A 19,547-nucleotide genomic window follows, 5' to 3' on the forward strand; every position below is an offset into this window, starting at 1 on the left:
ATACTACTGTTCATAATATAAGATGAAATTGATGAAGATTTATATGACCATCTGGGGAAAGTCAAGAATGGGGACACAGCAAGTGTCCAATGTATTAATTTTGCCCCAACAAGAATCTAAAGCATCAGCTCTGTGATCTCTGCTGCTCCATGACCCCACACTCACCAAGCTTCACTACCACAGCCACGTGTCTTTTCTGGATATTTGTCTCTACTGCCATGTTGTCCCACTCGGCTTCCAGCTCCATTTCCAGCAAGGATCCAAGGAATTTTCCTATCAATTTCCAAAAACTTCAGCCCTTTATTTTTGTCTATTAAATCCCAGCTTCTGATTCCCACTCATCCCCCTCGCCCCATCAGTCTATCACCCCTCCCCACTTCCCTCACCTGAATCCAACTGCCAGTTCATGCTCCATGCCTCCCTTCCACCTTTTCATACTGGCTATCTCCCCTCTATCTTCTATCTTTCAGTTCAGATGAAGGGTCTCGACCTAAAATGTCAATTGTCCATTCCCCTCCATAGATGCTGCCTGATCCACTGAGTTCCTCCAGCACTATGTGTGCAGCTACAGTCACCAATGGTCTGTAAAAACAAAATTTTTATAAGATACCTCAGCTGAATCATAAACACAAGAGATTTTGCATATCCTAGAAACCCAGGGCAACACACACAAAATGCTGGTGCGAACAGCAAAATATTGAAAAAAAAATCCTGTAGGATTTAGTATGATGCCTATAAAATAGCCAGACATTAGGAATGGATATTATACAAACGTATTTTATTTTCCTTCTTTCAATTATTTAATATGATTCTATACAAAGTCCACTGTTACAGGAGAGCTTGGCCCACTGGGCCTGTTCTGCCCTGTGCTTTTCTATCATTTAACTTGACCTGCAACATGTCCCATTCACAAGGTGTCCCTTATTAGCTGGCAACCATAGAGGGTAAATAGAAAAGCCTATAATAGGTTAAATGAAAGGACTGAACATAAATACTTTTTTCTCCACAACTTCTTTTAGAATATATTTTGCTTCACTACAGCTGGCTTTCTGACAGGATTGTTACTGTTTAACAAAGTTGGTTAGATAAGAATCTGAAAAGAGATGGACAACAGAGAGAAGGGTTAGGGTATCCATTTAAATATGAAATAAAGAAACATGTGCAGGAGTCGATGACCTTCTATAACACTATTTCTATTCTTTTAAGTATCTTAAAAAAGATGTATCATCTTCAGTTTGGTTGAATGATAACAACACTGAGAACAAGTTAGAGTAATTTAACAATTCAGATGGATGCAGTGTGTCTGCTATTTTAAACAATGGTTTTGAAGAACTGCTTTCATCACTCTTTTAAACTGTAAGTGATATATATAAAAGTGGATGTAATGTACACCCCTGTGGGAGTATCTGTAGTGCATTAATGGAAAAGAGGCTGAGGGGAAATGATATTAACTGAATACAAAATCTGGCTAATTGATGCCCATTCTTACACTTACCTCTAGAAAAATGTCAGCAGCATCATGCAAGAGGAGGATAATTGTTCCTGCACGTGTCATGTTAGCAATGTAGGCAATTGTCAGCAGCAGAATGGTGACATGATGATGGATGCACATAACAACAAAATCCTAAAAAGAAGCAAGAGAAAGTTACCCAAGATCATTTGGATCTTCGATCACTTTGTGAAGATCTTGAGCTTGATACCATTTCTACAGCTCTTGGTTCAGATTGATATGAGCCACAAAATGAAAGTTGAATTGCAGCATGTATGTTGCCTGTCCAGTGAGGTACTGAAGGAATGCAGGATCCACTGAAAATTTCCTTAAAATTCCACTAAAATTTTAAACAGTTAAAGCAAACCTATTCACCCTATTGATACTATTCGTTTAACTACACTATCTGATCCACAGTATACAACATATCATGCAAATAGTGATAAAGGGTGCAGCAACACTGTGGTTAAATTGTTGAATTAATAATTCAGAGGCTTGGACTAATGTTCCCAAGTCTCAGCAGTAGCAGAATTTAAGCTCAATTAAATCTGCCATAAAAAGTAATGTCACCACAGTAACCCTGACTCTACTGAGCCTACCTTGTTCAAAAATTTCCTCTTAGGAAAGAAATATGCCTTCCTTAACTGTTCTGTACTATCTGTGATCTCGACCCACCGTGATGTGGTTTGCTCTTAACCCACTGAAATGTATAATGACAATTAATTATGCATTCATTCATTGGAGGTGAGCAAGAAATTAGAACTATAGGGTATCTATGTAAACAGAGGCTGTTAAAAGGAGATGGAAGAAAAAACATCAAGATTAAAATACAGAATTGGTTTTTAAAATTCCAAAGATTTTATGATATTCCATTGATAGTTGATTCACATTTTATAAAACTTCTTTTTTCAAATTATATCCTTTCTTACAACATATCCTTTCCTTCCATCTCACCCAACCCCAATATCAGCACCTCCATCTTGCCACTTACCCACTGCCAACTCCAACACCTCCTGCAGGCAATGATGTGGTAGGGGATGCTCAATTTAGTCAATTTGGAACCAGTTTAGTGAAGCCTGTATTTTTTACAATTGGCCCATAGAATCTTGAAGTCTTGAGATCTTGCTATTCAGTCCATGTAAGCCCTACAAATAACTTGAAGCATTTTTTCCTTTGAATGTTTACAAAAGGCATACACTTATGTGGGGCAGATGCAATTTACATCCCAAGGTACTGAAAGAGAAAATATCTATATTCTTGGAAGATTGTGAAACTGAGGATTATGTGGAACTGACATAGAACAGGAGCCATGATCATATTGAATGGTAGGACACATTTAAGAAGTTGGGTGGCCTACTTCTGCTCCTATGTACTTGTGTTCTTGTGCCAGTTCCAGATGGAATGTTGTCATTGTCAGCCTATCACATGTACAGAGGAACTTTATACTATGGTACTTCTTGCAAGCTACATGTACGCTTTGCTATGAAAATCTTGTGTTTGTCATTTGATCTTTCAGCAAAAAGAATGCTTTATTATCCAGTGATGACTTTTACTTCACATATTTCTTTTGTTCAATTCTATAGTGTCTACTTTTTTGTTCCCTGAAAAGGAAAGCATGGTAAACCAATGAAACATGGCTCTGCTTTCGATCCAAAATAACATAAACAACTTTCATTACTAGTAAAGGCAGGACATTTAGAGTGATAACAACCATAATAAGAATCAGAGTCAGGCAAGTACTTGGAATCGAAATAAATCCCCTGAGTAAAATACATGAAGCAACAGACAATGTTTTTTAAAATAAACTTCAGAAGCAATAGTGACCCTATATCCATCATCATAATTAAGATTTGAGGGTGGGAAATGAAGAATTACAAGAAATGCATTTCATTTGCAAGTGAAATAGCCATATTGAATGGGCAGGTTATATTATAACTCACTAAAAGAAAGGACTAAATTATACTCCACCATATTAGTGTTCATTATTTATTTATATTCACAGTTTTGATATAATTGTTATACATTTTCAAAACCAACTGGATAGGATACACCATTAAATTTCAGTCTGGTAGATGAATAAATATTGCATTATATTCCAAAGGCACAGACTCGAGTTTCATCTACTATGTGTTTTCCCTACTAAAATATACTAACTGCTTTAGATATTAACTGTTTAATGAGTGACTCAATGATCTTGATACTAAGCTTGCCCCAAACTCAGTCAACAAAAAGTTGCCTTACATGACCTGGACTAAGCATCCTATTGAGTAACTCGGCTGATAAGTACTGGAAAAACTCAGCCCAAGACACTAGAAATGAAAGCTATTTGAATAATACACACTTATAATATCATCAGAGATACCAAAATAATGTGAGTCTTACCTTTCTTTTAACATCAAAAAACTGTGAAAATATCAGAGACCCATAAAAAGCGAATTCCATCATGAAATGTATATAGACTTCAAATGAAAGTTCCTTTGAACAAAAAGATACAGAATTTAACTTTGTTTTTATAAGGAATGCTAATACTTCCTTAAAATGGGCACTTAAAAAGACAAGAAAAATACCACATATCCTTTCTAACTGTGTAGAAAGTCACACCAATTGATAGTATTAGACACTATATAAGCAGTGACCTTGCATTCCACTCTGCTTTTGAAATATTGCTCCATTGACTTCAATGAAACTAAATTTTTTAAGTAGTATAGAATATGAAGGCACAACCTCATAACCTACCAGAAATAAGACAGAGTTAAAACCAGGGTTTCTGACCATAGTAAAAGGTTAATCACCCAAATGTTAAGCAAACAGTCGGTCAATAATCAGCTAACATTCTATTCCGTTTTTATTTAGTTCCAGGTTAAATTAATATATTTTGGCAGAAAAAAAATTTCCTTATCTGCAAAGGTTTGGAGATGACTGGAAGGATGTTTTCTTACTTCTTTTTTTCTAATTTTATCCTCAAATGGACTGCCCCATCTTTCTTTCTTTCTTTTTTTTTGTTTTAGGTTAGTTTAGCGGGTTTTTTTTCTCTTTAAAATTTCCAATCTTTTTTTTCTTTATGATTTGTCAAGAGGAGTTGTGGTTTCTTGTTTATATACTATATACAACAGCTTAACATTATATTTAATTGACCTTGACAGTATATTGTTTTTTGTTGTTTCTACGTTTTTTTGTATTATGTGTTTGCTAAAACTTCTCTGATTTGTATTTTTTTCTTTGTTGGAAAATTAATTTAAAAAATTTGAAAATGAAAAATGAATATATTTCAAAATTAGACCAAATCTTTTTTTTCCATTTTGTATCACTTTTTAAAATATAGCATTTTTTTCATTTACTGAATGCAATATTATCATTAAATACAAATTCCATGGCATGCATGTCATTTGTTCCATAGTAAACAAAGTTCTCTATGCTAAAGTTCCACAATATGCACTGTCCTACAATGTTTGGTGGTTGGAATGAATACCTTCAAGTCATAAATTGTGGAATTAAGTAATACAATTTGGAGGATTCAAGCCTAAAATTAAAATGAGGACTTCAGAGCAATTCTGACAAAATGTTAATCCATGTTTTATCTATCTTTGCAAGTAACATGCAGATTTTGTGCCAATTCAAAAAATATAGGATGCCTGGGCCAGTATTCATGCTTCAACTAACACTAACAAACAGATTACATGGTTTACCTTAACTATGCTTACTGGAATCTTGTGTCTAAATTAGCTCTTGGTTTGATTTTATAACAACTGACAACACTGCAAAATGATTTTATCTTGCATGTGAAGTATTTTGGGGTGTACTAATTACATGATTGTTTTTTAAAAATTTAAACTCAGGCAAATATACTTTTTTCAATTCATGTCCTCCCAGAGGTTATGACAGTCTGACTTACCTACAGCCCTTGGGAGACCAATGGGATGGATTTGTTAGCTGCTGTGAGGCTGCAGATGTCTTTTGCCACCTTGGAACCTGCTTCACGGCTGCATTTCTGACTTGTGAACTGTCCAGTTACAAACAGTTCACTTGAATGGTACCATACCATTAACTGGGGATAATTTGTATACATGCCAACTCTTTTTGCCATATAAGAATGGTTCTGTGTTGTTACCTTGCACTCACCATAATGTAAGAAATGATCCAAGATTGCTTCCTGTTGCTACATCAGTTGGACACAACCATTTTGAAAAAAGCAAAAGATCATTTTGTTCCTTCTATATCTGATCAAAGTAAACAAAGCTGGATATATGGAGTTTTCACCAATTCCATGTCCAGTGTGTACGTGCATTATCCAATACTCATGCCAATATGCATATTTATTCAACATTACACTTTTGGACAACAACATCAAACCCTATCTTCTATTTGCCTAAGTTTTTGTCACATTTCATGTTTTATATAAATAATCAGGTACTGTAAACTCTAAAGATGTCCTGCAGAAATAAAATGTAACAAATATTCATCTTAAAAGGCAATTTATAGATTTGTATACACAGTTGGGTGGGGTTCGAATAAGACAACTCAGTAGCAGCCCACTTGCTGCATACTTGAAGTGAAAGAATGTGGCTTGACTTGAAAAAAAAATATTGGAAGGTTGGAGCTGGTAAGATTTGCTAGAAGGGTACTCATCACAGTAAATTCAAAAATTATTGAGTTCCTACAGGTGCAAATCATTTACGCAAGGAAATACATAGAGGATGAGAATACTCATTTAGGAAACAAGTGCCATGTAAAACTAAAATAACAGGCTTAAGTGTATCAGAGGGACAATCAACAAATTATCACTAAATATGGAAAAGTTATTTTGACAATATACTATACAGGTACAGGCCCTCTCCGAGTTATGAATGCTGAACTTATGAACATCCATAAATAAGCATAAGCTCCCATGAATATTTGTTAATTCAAATGAGAATCAGAGGGATCATCTAACAAGGTCATTTGGGTAGAACTCAGAAACAAAAAGGGGATGGTCACCTTAGAAGGGCTATATTATACATCCCAAAATAGTCAGCGGGAATTTGAGCAGCAGGTGTGTCAAGAAATTGCACATAGTTTTGAGAATAGTAGGGTGGTGCTAGAAGGAGATTTCAATTTTCCTAGTATTGACAGGGCCGCCCAAAGTGCAATGGAGCTGGATGGAGTGGAATGTATGCGATGCATTCAAGACAGTGCCCTCATGCAATATACAGAGGAACCGACTTGGGAAGCAGCAATACTAGACCCCCTCTGAGGTAGCAAGGCAGACCAAGTAACAGAAATGGCGGCAGAGGAGAACTTTAGGTTTAGTGACCCCAAATCAATTATTTTAAAAATTGTTATGGAAAAAGAGAGAACAGGTCCACAGGTCCTGAAGTAACATATGGGAAAGGAATTTTTAGCAGTGGGAGGTTTTTAAAGGGGTCATGTCAGGAGTCCAGATGTAGCATGTTCCTGTTAGGGTGAAGGGCAGACATACCAAGATAAGTGAACCCTGGCTGATGAGAGATATCGAGGTTCCAGTCAGGAAAAAGAAAGAGCACTCACTGCTTTTAGGGAGCTGAGTATGAATGAATCCCGCGCTGATAATAACAAGTTTAAAAGCAGGCTTAAGAGGACAAAAAAAGGGTATGGATGGATTTGGCAGGCAGAGTTAAAGATAAGCCCAGGAGTACATTCACAGTAAAAGAGTGACTAGGGAGAGATTTCATCCTCTTAAAGACCATCATGGTCATCTACGTATGGAACTAAAGCAGATGGGCAAGATTTTTAATATCTATTTCTCCTCTGTGTTTGCTGAGAACAATATAATGAATACCAAAGAAATGAGTGCAACAAGCAGTGAGGTCTTGGGAAATATGACTATTACAAGGAAGGAGGTACTTACGGTCTTGAAGTGCATTAAGGTGAGCAAATCCACAGGGGCAAGTGCATCCCTGAACCTTATGTAAAGCCAGGGAATAAATTGTAGAGGCCCTTATAGAGATATTTGCTTCATCGTTAGCCACTGGTAATTTCCAGAAGATTGGAGGGTGGCTAATCTTGTCCTATTGTTCAAGGGTAGCGAGGACGGGCCAGGTAACTACAGGCTGGAGAGCCTGACTTCAGTTGTAGAGAAGTTACAGGAAGGAATTCTGAGGGACAAGATTTACCATCACTGGATAATCACAATGATGATAGATCTCGTCCCTCAGAACCCTTGATCAGGAATATTCAGCCTGGTTTTGTGCATGGGATGTCATGTCTGATTAATCTTTTGGAGTTTTTCAAAGAGGTAACTAAGGGGATAGATGAAGGTGGACAGTGAATGTTGTCTATATGGACTTTAGTAATGCCTTTGGCTAGGTTCCATGTGGCAGGCTGATCTGGAAGATTAGGTCACATGGGATTCAGGGGGAAATAGTGAGGTGGATTCAGAATTGACTTGATGATAAGAGGCAGAGAGTGATGGTTGATGGTCAATTCTATGATTAGTGGGGTGCCTCAGGGGTCAGTGTGGGACTTCTTTTATTCATTATTTATATAAATGATTTGGATGTGAAAATACATGGCAGGATTAGCAAGTTTGCTGATGATTATAAATTAGGGGTCTTGTTGATCGTGAAGCAGGTTACAACAAATTACAAAAGGTTCTGGATCATTTAGGGAGATGGGCTGAGAAATGGTAGATGGATTTCAAAAACACAAAAAATTCTGCAGGTGCTGGAAACCCAAAGCAACACATACAAAATGCAGCGGAAACTCAGCAGGTCAGGCAGCATCTGTGAAAATGAATAAATAGTCGAAGTTTCGAGCCAAGACCCTTCTTCAGCACTGGAAAGGAAGGGGGAAGATGCCAGAATAAAAAGGTGGGGGGAGGGGAAGGAGGATGGCTTGAAGGTGATGGGTGAAGCCAGGTGGGTAGGAAAGGTAAAGGGATGGAGAGGAAGTAATCTGATAGGAGAGGAGAATGGACCATAGGAGAAAGAGAAGTAGGAGGGGACCCAGGCAGAGGTGATAGGCAAGCGAGGAGAGGTAAAAGGCCAGAATGGGGAATAGAAGAAGAGAGGAAATGGAAGGAATTTTTTTTACTGGAAGGAGAAATCGATATTCATCCCATCAGGTTGGAGGCTACCCAGATGGAATATAAGGTGTTGCTCCTCTACCCTTAGAGTGGCCTCATCATGGTACAAAAGGAGCCCATAGACCGACAAGTCAGAATGGAAATGGGAATGGGAACTAAAATGTTGGGCCACCGGAAAGTTCTGCTTTTGGCGGATGGAGTGGAGGTGCTCAATGAAGCAATCCCCTAATGTACAGCAGGTCTCACCAATGTAGAGGAGGTCGCATCAGAATAGACACAATAGACAACCCCAGCAGTTTCATAAATGAAGTGTTGCTTCACCTAGAAGAACTGTTTGGGGCCCTGAATGGAGGTGAGGGAGGTGATTGGGCAGGTGTAGCACTTCGGCTGCTTGCAGGGATAAGTACCGGGAATGAGATTCATGGGGAGGGACGAATAGACAAAGGAATCACAAAGGGAGTGATCCCTGCAGAAAGCGGAAAGAGAGGGGAGGTAAAGATATGTTTGGTGGTAGGATCCCTTTGAAGATTGCAGAAGTTGTGGAGAATGATGTGTTGGATGCAGAGGCTCATGGGACCCGGGCTCTGCTATTTTAATACACTCTTGGGCCTGAGCCCGGCACTTAAATCGATTAAACCTTGGAACTTTCTTCACTCTCTGGCCCAGACCCTGTTGCCTTGACTCTGCCTTGCCTCAGTTCTGCTGCATTGAATTGTCTCCAAGTCCACTCCAGCATTGGCTCATTCCCCGGACCCAGGGCCCACCACTTCAATTCAGCCCGTACGTGCCACGCTGCAACCATCCTACACCTTCGAGACTTTAGGTCCCACTGCAAAACTACCATGTCATACAAGCAGTTCAAAAGCTCAACTCCAAAAGGAAAATTGCAGACTATTGATCACGGTGATCGTTTACCAGAAAAAGTGTGATTAATAAAGTAGTTAGTAGTTTTGTTTGCTACCAGCAAGTAGGTGCTGTGCTTCACCAGGGCCATCTTAAACCGGAAGTGGGCATCAATCAGTCTCAGTCTGTGGAGGCTTATTCACAGACACACACTGCTCATTACTATGCTGTAGTGGTATGGTTACCACATCAAGTGATTTGTGTATTTTCCAAACTGTTGACAAAATCATCCTGTAAGCGTCTGTAAAAACAGAACCCAGGGATGACCAGTAAATGGAAAAAAACAATTCCAATCTGTTTGGGTTGAGCTGGAAACGATTATTTATTAAACTTTAATGAACGTGCAAAGTTGACTACTATGATTAAGTAATAAAATACAATTTGCACATTGGACTAAAGTTGGAATTAAACTACAATAAGTAAAACCAGATCACAAATATGATAACAGCTCCAACTATTTGTTTTAGAAACCAGCTCAATAGGGCAACAACTCTCCTCAATTTTACAGCTCTGGTCTAAGTGGAATTTGCAGCTCTGAATCATCCTTTCCAGGTGCAAGAGAATGGTGAATTTCCTCATTAATTCTTTTAATAGGAGCTTATTTTTATCATGTATCATAGGGTGCAGAAGGCTTTCTTTTACACATAAGTTAATTATTACATAACAAAACAATTCTTACATGAAAGGGATAGTTGTACCAGCATTCTCTGCTATCCCACAGCCAGGGACTCTAAAAAAAGTACATAATAAATACAAATTAAAATTCCTTCGCATTTTAAAGGGTAAAGTACTTTTGCTTAAAATAATCTTTTTCTAAATGTATCTGTGAAATCAGACAGGAATAAGGTGGATCAAAAAGAGCAAATCCAGGTACTAACTTTAAAACTAATCACAAGACCAGTGATTAAAGTGAACAAAGAAACTGAGCTGCACTTTATACACTGACTAAAACCATGTGGAGTTTTTAAAATCCTATTAATGCACTATCAAGACATAAATCACTGCGACAAAATAATCCTTCAGACTGCCAGTGAGCTGCTTCCTTCCTGCATGCCATGACCAGTGTTTGTACTGGAGTTGCAGATTGCAGAGTGATTATAAATTAACCAATCTGTAAATTTGTGTAATTGCTCTCAGCAGATAATAGTTGAGCTTTCAAAATCAAAGATTCTAGGGGAATTTATCTACAGTTTACTGAACCACGTAGCCCATAAAATTCCAAAGTTGATCCCTGTTCTGTATTGAGTTGGCAGATAGATGGTAAATAGAAAACAGCAAGGCTACTACCTAGCTTCAACCTGTTATACTGTGATAGGCAAGGAAGAAAAAAATCCAGGGTTCCTAATGACTTCCAACAACTGCTGATGAATATGAAGTATGAATGAAACATGATCATATTCTGAGGTGGTACCCCTGGCCATAAAACAGCTTGCTGACAATCACTAGTGAGGTTTTGCCTTCAATAATGATCACTTAAGTCAGATATCAAATCACACGAACAAGAATCCAGCAAAGGATAAACATTTTCAAGATAGGAAAAGTCAAGAGCGAAGAAAAACCATCAGTGACAAATTTAAAATTACAGAATGTAAAATTTACATCACACTGAATTTTCTATTTCCACAAAATTACAATCCACTGCCCCTACATGTTCCAACATAAATATTAGGAACCAAAGTAACGCTTGCTTACCTTTGACAGGTAGTAAAAACTGAACGTGAAGGCCCATAGGTAGAAACTGAACTTCCACCTACAAGCAGAAAATTAAAGCTTTACTGACACTAAAACATTTGTAAGTAGAGAAATATTTTCCTTTAGATGCCTCCCTTTGTGTTTATGTATAAATTTAAACTGCTCTTCATTGTTTATCATATGCTGTTGGGCAATTGCATCCCATTAAATGGTTTTTCTAAAATAAAAATTTGAAACTGTGTTTCATTCCACAGTTTCTCAGCAATTTTCAGTCTTAGTGAGGCCTGCTTCTGGTTCAAAGTGGTCAGATGTTGGGCTGGTAGACCAGAAAGAATGAGGGCTGGTAGTCCTCCTAGGTCAGCAAGTCATCAACAGGTTCCAGGATCGAAGTTCTGTGTGGGCAGGAGGCATAAGGGCTAATGACCCGCTAGGTGTGCAAATTGGCAAGACTGGAGTTCAACCCCTAATGTTCGTGATCTGGTCATCAGTGAGTCCAGAGTTCGATACCTAGTGTTTGGGATCTTCATTTGTCAACATTAGTGAGTCCGGGGGTCAATACTGCAGATCAAAGTCCAATGGTTGATTGATAGTCTGGAAGTCTGTGGAAACCTAGATCTACAGATCTCTGTGAGTCTGCTGGGGAAGATGAAGACGAATGTCTGTGAATCCACGAGTCCGCTGGAGGCCAAAGATAGCCTGTCCAGGGGTTAAAGGACTGTGGTTGGTTTTGTTGCTTGGTGTGTTCTGTGTTGTTCTGCCTAGTGCTGTCGGCATTCTATGCTGACACCAGAATGTGTGGTGACATTTACGGGCTTCCCCCAGTACATTATTAAGTTGTGTTAGTTGTTCATGCAAACGATGCATTTCACTGTATGTTTTGTCATTCATGTGATAAATAAATGAATCTGAAAATTCAAAGTAAATGTATTCTCAAAGTATGTGCTGTATATGTTACCAAAAGATTCATTTTCTTGTAGGCATTTACAGGGAAAAAAAGTCAAAGTTTATGGTGCATGCCAGATCTATGCAGACCTCTAAGAAAGTAGAGGTGTTGTCGTGCCTTCTTTGTGATGACACTTATAGATTAGTCTCAGGACATATCATTTGATATGTTAATATTAACAAATTTTAAGCTACTGACTGTCTCGGTCTTGGTTCCCCTAATGAGGACTGGCTCATGGACACATAACTGAAGGCTTTATCATATCTCCTGCCTCCAACAACTCCATCCCTCAGTTATTCATCAGCCACCATCTCCTCATGTGAAACAGCTATCTTTAGGACTATTCATGCCCATTTCATTATTCTTGATTGTCAAACAAACATTTCCCTAATAGGTCCTGGTGAAGGATCTCAACCCAAAACATCAGCTATCCATTTCCTTCCATTGATGCTGTCTGACTCGCCAAGTTCCTCCAGACTTTTGTTCGTTGCTCCAGAGTTCCAGAATCTGTAGTTTCTTTTTTTTTCATCAAACCATAAGACCATAAGATATAGGAGCAGAATTAGACCATTTGGACCACGAGTCTGCTCCATTTCCAGTTTCCTATATTTGATACCACCACTTCTAAACAAAAAAAAGCACCCATGATAATTTAAAAACCACCATTTTTAGCACTTCTCTGATTTTTTTTCCTGGGAAATAAAGACTATAAGACACAAGAGCTGAATTAGGCCATTCATCCAATTGAATCTGCTCCTCCATTCAATCATAGCTAATTTATATTCACTCTGAATCTCATTACTTGCCTTCTCCCCGTAACCTTTGTGATGACATTACTAATCAAGAACCCATCAACCTCTGCTTTAAATATACCCAATAGCTTGGCCTTCTACAGCTATCTGTGGCAATGAATTCCACACATGAGGGAGACTTTGTTGAACCCATCGGCACTGAATCTGTGTCCACTGCAAAAATAACATGAGGAGATGGTGGCTGATGAATAACTGAGGGATGGAGTGGTTGGAGGCAGGAGATATGATAAAGCCTTCAGCAATGTGTCCATGAGCCAGTCCACATTAGGGGAACCAAGACCGAGACAGTCAGTAGCTTAAAATGTGTTAATATTAACATATCAGACGATATGTCCTGAGACTAATCTATAAGTGTCATCACAAAGAAGGCACAACAACACCTCTACTTTCTTAGAAGTTTGCGTAGATTTGGCATGCACCATAAACTTTGACCTTTTTTCCTGTAAATGCCTACAAGAAAATGATTCTCCTAAATAAATTCATCCTTATCTTTGTTCTAAAGGGACATCCTTGTATTCTGAAGTTGTGTCCTCTGGCCCTAGACACTCCCACGAAGGGAAACATCCTCTCCACATCCAATCTATTTATGCCTTTCAATGTTTGGTAGCTTTCAATAAGAGTCCCCCCTCCTCATTCATCTACAAACGTAAAATCCAGTAAGTACAAGCCCCGAGCCATCAAATGCTCCTCATACCTTAACCCTTCCATTCCCAGAATAATTCCTGTAAACCTCCTCTGAACCCTCTCCAATGCCAGCACATCCTTTCTTACTATGGGCTCAAAAACTGCTCGCAATACTTCAAATGTCATCTGATCAATGTCTTACAAATCCTCAGCTTGTTTTCAGCTGAGCCTCAGGCAAGACTCAGCTTGTTTGCTTCAGGATGCTTGCTGTCAAGTCCTGAAGATACCAGTGCAATACTGGGAGAGTTGACAGCCTCAACCTTAGTGGCACTTAAGCTGCCTACAACTGAGAAAGTAATTCTAGTGAATTGCCTGGTTGGCTCTTGATTAAAGTCAGTACAGACTCAACAGGCAAAAGAGCCCCTTTCCATGCCATAACCATTCAGGTTCTGTGATCTTTAATCAGCTGAGAAGATCATCGGGGTCTCTCTTTCCGCCATTACGGACATTTACACTACACACTGTATCTGCAAAGTAAACAGCATTATGAAGGACCCCACGCACCCCTCATACAAACTCTTCTCCCTCCTGCCGTCTGGGGAAAAGCAGCGAAGCATTCGGGCTCTCACGACCAGATTATGTAACAGTTTCTTCCCCCAAGCTATCAGACTCCTCAATACCCAGAGACTGGACTGACACCTTACTGCCTTATTGTCTTGTTTATTATTTATTGTAATGCCTGCACTATTTTGTGCACTTTATGCAGTCCTGGGTAGGTCCGTAGTCTAGTGTAGTTTTTTTCTGTGTTTTTTTTTTATGTAGTTCAGTCTAGTTTTTGTATTGTGTCATGTAACACCATGGTCCTGAAAATGTGTTGTCTCATTTTTACTATGTACTGTACCAGCAGTTATGGTCAAAATGACAATAAAAGTGACTTGACTTGACTTGAACATTATTAAAACTTATTAGCTGTCATTATCTTAATGCTATTTGCATTAGCTTACTTTGCACAAACCAGGAACTACATTTTTTATATCGCATTACTTCAGGGAAACCTCATTGGTTGGAGTGTCTTTGAAAGGAACTCTATATATTTCTTTATATACTAACGTACATAATTACATCCAATTTCAGCAATATTTTCACATTTAAGAATGAAAATTTTAATTTTCCATACTTAAAGCCTTTTACAAAAGATTACCTTTTTTAAAATGTTATAGATTTATCTTACTAATTATCTCATTTACTTCCAGACCCAAAATTTTACTTTCAAGTTCACCTTCTTAAGCACTGGTAAACTGATGTAAGAAATAGCTAGGATCACTTGTGACTATTGCATGGAAAATTTTTATTTTTATTTTTAATTTAGAGATACAGTACCATAACAGGCCCTTCTGGCCCAACAAGCCTGTACTGCTCAATGGTACCCATATGACCAATTAAGCTTCTAACCCGTACATCTTTGGAATGTGGGAGGAAGCTGGAGCACCTGAAGGAAACACATGCAGTCATGGGGAGAATGTACAAACTCCTTACAGACAGCGTCAGGAAAACCTCCTCAATTTCCTTACAGAACTCTTCTCCCAGTTCTTGGCCCAGACTTCATGTCTCAGATCAAGAAATGCAGAGAGCAATATATTGAATCTACACCACACTCTAGCAATGGAAATTGCACATTTCCACCAATGCGTCTTAATTTGAGAAGCAATCTACACCAATGAATACCATGCACTACATAAATACTACTCATCAAAGGCACCAGATGTAGTACAGATTCTTTGCTCTTGGAAAGCAAAGGAAATCAGCATTAGAATCATGAGTATTTCCAGAGGAGTGCTGATAGGGAGACTTTGGTAGCCGCTCCCACTTGCTTTGGTTGGAGTACAAAATGGAGAAACAAAACAACTCATGTTACTTTGGAAAAAATGAAGGAAAAATCAGTTACATGCTCTCGCAGAACTTCGTCAAGAGACTTGGCTTGTCCTGGTATCGCCGTAGCTTGAACCATTGTATCACTTCCTTTGTATCCCAATCTAGCTGTTTTGCCAAACGAGTCAGATGGTTTTTACCAGGTTCCTATAAGATGATTAAAATTAACAGATAAAATCAGAAAATATCAGATAATTTATCTGGATTACAAATTCCCAGAAGGCACAGTTGTAAGTGTTTGATACATGTAATTTGAAGTGTAGAAACTTTGGAAATATTTTGACATGGGGTGGGGAGAAGGGAGAATGAAGGGAAAATAAACAACATGTTACTTGTCCTTTATAGTTCACCATACAATATATACTGATTAGTTTCAACACTAATTCCCAAATTTTTTCCATTTTCACTCTGCCCAAGCACAATGTTTGCAGAAACATTGAAATGCCTTTGTGACATCCAGCCTTAATGGTTTTAAACTTCCTGAAGAAATTTAAATGTCTACTGTACTCTTTTCCATAGATGCTGCCTGACCTGCTGAGTTCTTCCAGTGCTCCGTGTGTGTTGCTTTGGATTTCCAGCATCTGCAGACTTTCTTGTGTTTGTGTTTTAACTTCCCTGTCTGGTTTTCTATCCTCTGAAATCTAAAGGATTATGCTTTTCAAATTTTAGCCACATCATATCCTCACCAAACACTCTGTCCTTGTTGACCAACACTTGCTTCCCAAGACCTCACATATACAATTCTTACACCAAACTACGAGGGGTGATTGATAAGTTTGTGGCCTAAGGTGGAAGGAGATGAGTTATTAACTTCAAATTTTCTGCATAATCACACAAAGAGTTGAACTGCATGTGCATGTAACGAGAGCTGTATAACTCATCTCCTTCTAACTTAGGCCACAAACATATCAATCACCCCTGCTGTGGACACTCTCTGGAGGTCCAAGATCCGTATGCTCCACGACCGCTGGACTAATTGTGTAAATGTAGGAGGGGACTATGTTGAAAAATAAATGTGCTGGGTTTTCTAAAATTGACTCTTTCTACCTTAGGCCACAAACTTATCAATCACCCCTCGTATGTTCTTAACTGGGAAAGGAGACTGTTGCTGAACAGCTTCTAACTAGCATTAGTCATGTGCACTTGCGTGGTCGTTAGACACTACAGAACAGAGTGAACAGTTTTTAAGTAGCGTCAGTTGCATGTATTTGTGTTCAAAAAGCAGTGAATTTTGTCACTGATAGTTAATGAGAAAGAAGCAGTAAGACATTCAGAACTGTTTTGCTCGCTGAGGTTTCAAGCAAAGGAACTGCAGAGAATTTGAAGGTATCAATAACCATCTTGCTTGTTACAATGAAAATGAAGATTTTGAAGATGCAATTGGTGAAAGCATTGTAAAGGCAGACCATTATCTACACTAGGTGTCTGCACTGATTTTGTTCATTTACAGTCAATCAAAAGAACACAGCAGTGTACCATTGATATCACTGTATGAAGGCAGTCCATTACTTTCACTAAGTGTCTGCTGATGTTACAGTCAATCAAAAGAATATGGTAGCGTACACTGAATAAATTCCTCTGTCGACAATTATTAGGACACAATATTTTATAGCACTGTAGAAGTATTGGTAATGTTTTAATTTGTTCTGTATTTCAGTTAAATACATAATTTGTTACTCAATTAAATGGTAGTTTCTCTTTTTTTATACCTTTTTAACTATTTTCATTAAACTTTGACTATTTGGAGCAGCTGCTTAACTGGGCTAAAATGTACTGGTCCTGATGTGTCCCAATTAACCAGAATCCACTGTACTGTAAATTCATTATAAGCATTATAATTTAGATTAGATCATATACCGTAATCTTACCGTGGTTATATCTCTAAACACCTTTTCGAGAACAATGTTTTGCTGAGCCTTCTGGATAGGCCTACACTCCACTCCAAGGGATTTAGCAAATGGTGCTGCAATAAACCTAAAATATTAAGAATTTAAAAATTGAGCATACACCAATAAAAAAGTAAAACTCCATACTACCACTATACAGATGCAATACGGTAAAAATTACCTCATAAGTGTACAGTTCCAATCTAATAGAACTGCATTTAAACCTTCCAAATATGGCCATAGCAACTGCCAGTGTCAATCAATAAATGCATCAGATACAGCTACACTTACGGAACATACATCAACCTATTCAACTAAAACGGCTTTGCACACTTTAAACTTCTCAGTAATGTTGTACTATATTCATGTTTGACAATTATATAAATAGTCTCCCCATAAATTCATGATTTATTTTGCTTCCATTGTATACATTGTAAATTTATTACAGACATCATTATGAGCACATTAAATTTAAAGTCCATGACCAGAAAAGAATAACACTGTTATTGCTGTTATGGATTAGAGGGCATGTGCTATGAGAATAGGTTAGGCAAACTCAGGCTGTTTTCTCTGGAGCAGTGGAGGCTGAGGAGAGACCTGATAGAAGTTTATAAGATTATGAGAGGCATGGAGAGAGCAGACAGCTGGTATCTTTCTCCCAGGATTGAAATGTCTAATACTAGAGGGTATGCATTTAGTGTGAAAGATTGTATGTGTTCAAAGGAGATATGTGGGGCAAGTTTTCATTTTCCCCTACACAGAGAGTGGTGGGTGCTTCTGGGGGTGGTGGTGAGACAAATATGATAGATGTGTTTAAAAAGCTCTGAAGAAGCACATGATAGGCAGAGAATTGAAGAATATTGACATTGTGTAGATTGTGTTGGCAGAAGGGATTAGTTTAGTTAGCTGTTTAATTACTAGTTTAATTATTTCAACACAACATCATAGGCCAAAGTGTCTGTTTTTATGCTGTATTGTTCTTTAATCAATGTTTTTTGTAACATAATATTGAAATAACAAGCATGGGTAACACAATGGCGGCACAGTGGTGAAGTGGTTAGCACAAAGCTTTACAATACAAGCGACCTGGGCTCATTTCCACCACCTCCACCCCGCCGCCGTCTGTGAAGAATTTATACATTCTCCCCATGACCACGTGGGTTTCCTCCCGGTGCTCTGGTTTCCTCCCACAGTCCAAAAATGTACCAGTTAGTAGTTTAATTGGTCATTATAAATTGTCCCATGATTAGGCTGGGATTAAATCGAGGGTTGCTAGGCAGCGCAGCTCGAAGGGCTGGAAGGCTATTCTGTACTGTATCTCAACAAATAAATCACAAGATTAAATTCTAATATTTGTGAAGAAACATTTTTCAAAAACAGGCAAAGACAACTAGGTCAAAGGGTTTTAATCTGCTATTGAAGGACTTGATGTAATAGCATGATGTAATTCCTTTAAACTTCTTAGACAGATCTGAGGTGTGGATTTATAGAATTCATTGCCACATAAAGCTGTGGAGGCCCGAGCATTGAGGGTGTTTAAGGAGAAGATTGATAGGTATCTAATTAGTCAGAGTATCAAGGGATATGGGGAAAAGCCAGAAATTCGAACTAGATGGGAGAATGGTTTAGCTCATGGTGGAGTGGCAGAGCAGACTCGATGGGCCAAATGGCCTACTTCTGCTCCTTTGTCTTGTGATTTTGTGTGAGGTACAGAGCAAGCATTTTCCAAGCTCCTTCACCTAGATAAGGGCAAGTGTGACAAAAGATAAAGAGATTAGGAAAGTTAAAAAGAACAGAATTGAAAAAAAACCTGTGAAACTAAATTTTTTTAAAAATGAGAGGTCCTCCCTGTAGTCCTTCCTCATAATTATTGCTTAAACAACGTTGTTATAACTCATTACCTTTTTGTGCAAGCTTGTTTTGCACAAATTGGCTGCCTTGTTGAATACATTAATTATAGTGACTTCCAATAAAGAAACACTAAAACACATTGCCATGTTAAAACATTGTGAAAGTTCAAAGTAAATGTATTATCAACGTACATATATATTACCATATACTATCTTGGGATTCATTTTCTTGCAGGCATTTACAAGAAAAAAAAACTGTACGATATAAATACAAGCTGCTCTTCACAAGGAAGAAGTCAGAGCCATTGAGAGGTTACAGGTGTGACGTCTTAAAAATCTATGCGTGGGTATGAAAAGAATCTGGGAAATCAAGAAATCTC

General features: G+C 38.2%; 1 protein-coding gene across 1 annotated transcript in view; it reads right to left on the bottom strand.

Annotated features, from left to right (window-relative positions):
* Window positions 1-19,547, bottom strand: part of LOC140741376 (ceramide synthase 6-like) — a 32,713-nt gene that overhangs the window by 8,092 nt on the left and 5,074 nt on the right. The window contains exons 2-7 of the mRNA XM_073071535.1: window positions 17,300-17,405; window positions 15,448-15,578; window positions 11,124-11,181; window positions 10,111-10,161; window positions 3,872-3,964; window positions 1,496-1,624 (exon numbers count right to left, since the gene is read on the bottom strand). Of these exons, the coding sequence (XP_072927636.1) occupies window positions 1,496-1,624; window positions 3,872-3,964; window positions 10,111-10,161; window positions 11,124-11,181; window positions 15,448-15,578; window positions 17,300-17,405 (568 nt within the window). The remainder of the gene's footprint in view (window positions 1-1,495; window positions 1,625-3,871; window positions 3,965-10,110; window positions 10,162-11,123; window positions 11,182-15,447; window positions 15,579-17,299; window positions 17,406-19,547) is intronic.

Source organism: Hemitrygon akajei, chromosome 18 (assembly GCF_048418815.1).
Source record: "Hemitrygon akajei chromosome 18, sHemAka1.3, whole genome shotgun sequence".
NCBI classification, from domain to species: Eukaryota; Metazoa; Chordata; class Chondrichthyes; order Myliobatiformes; family Dasyatidae; genus Hemitrygon; species Hemitrygon akajei.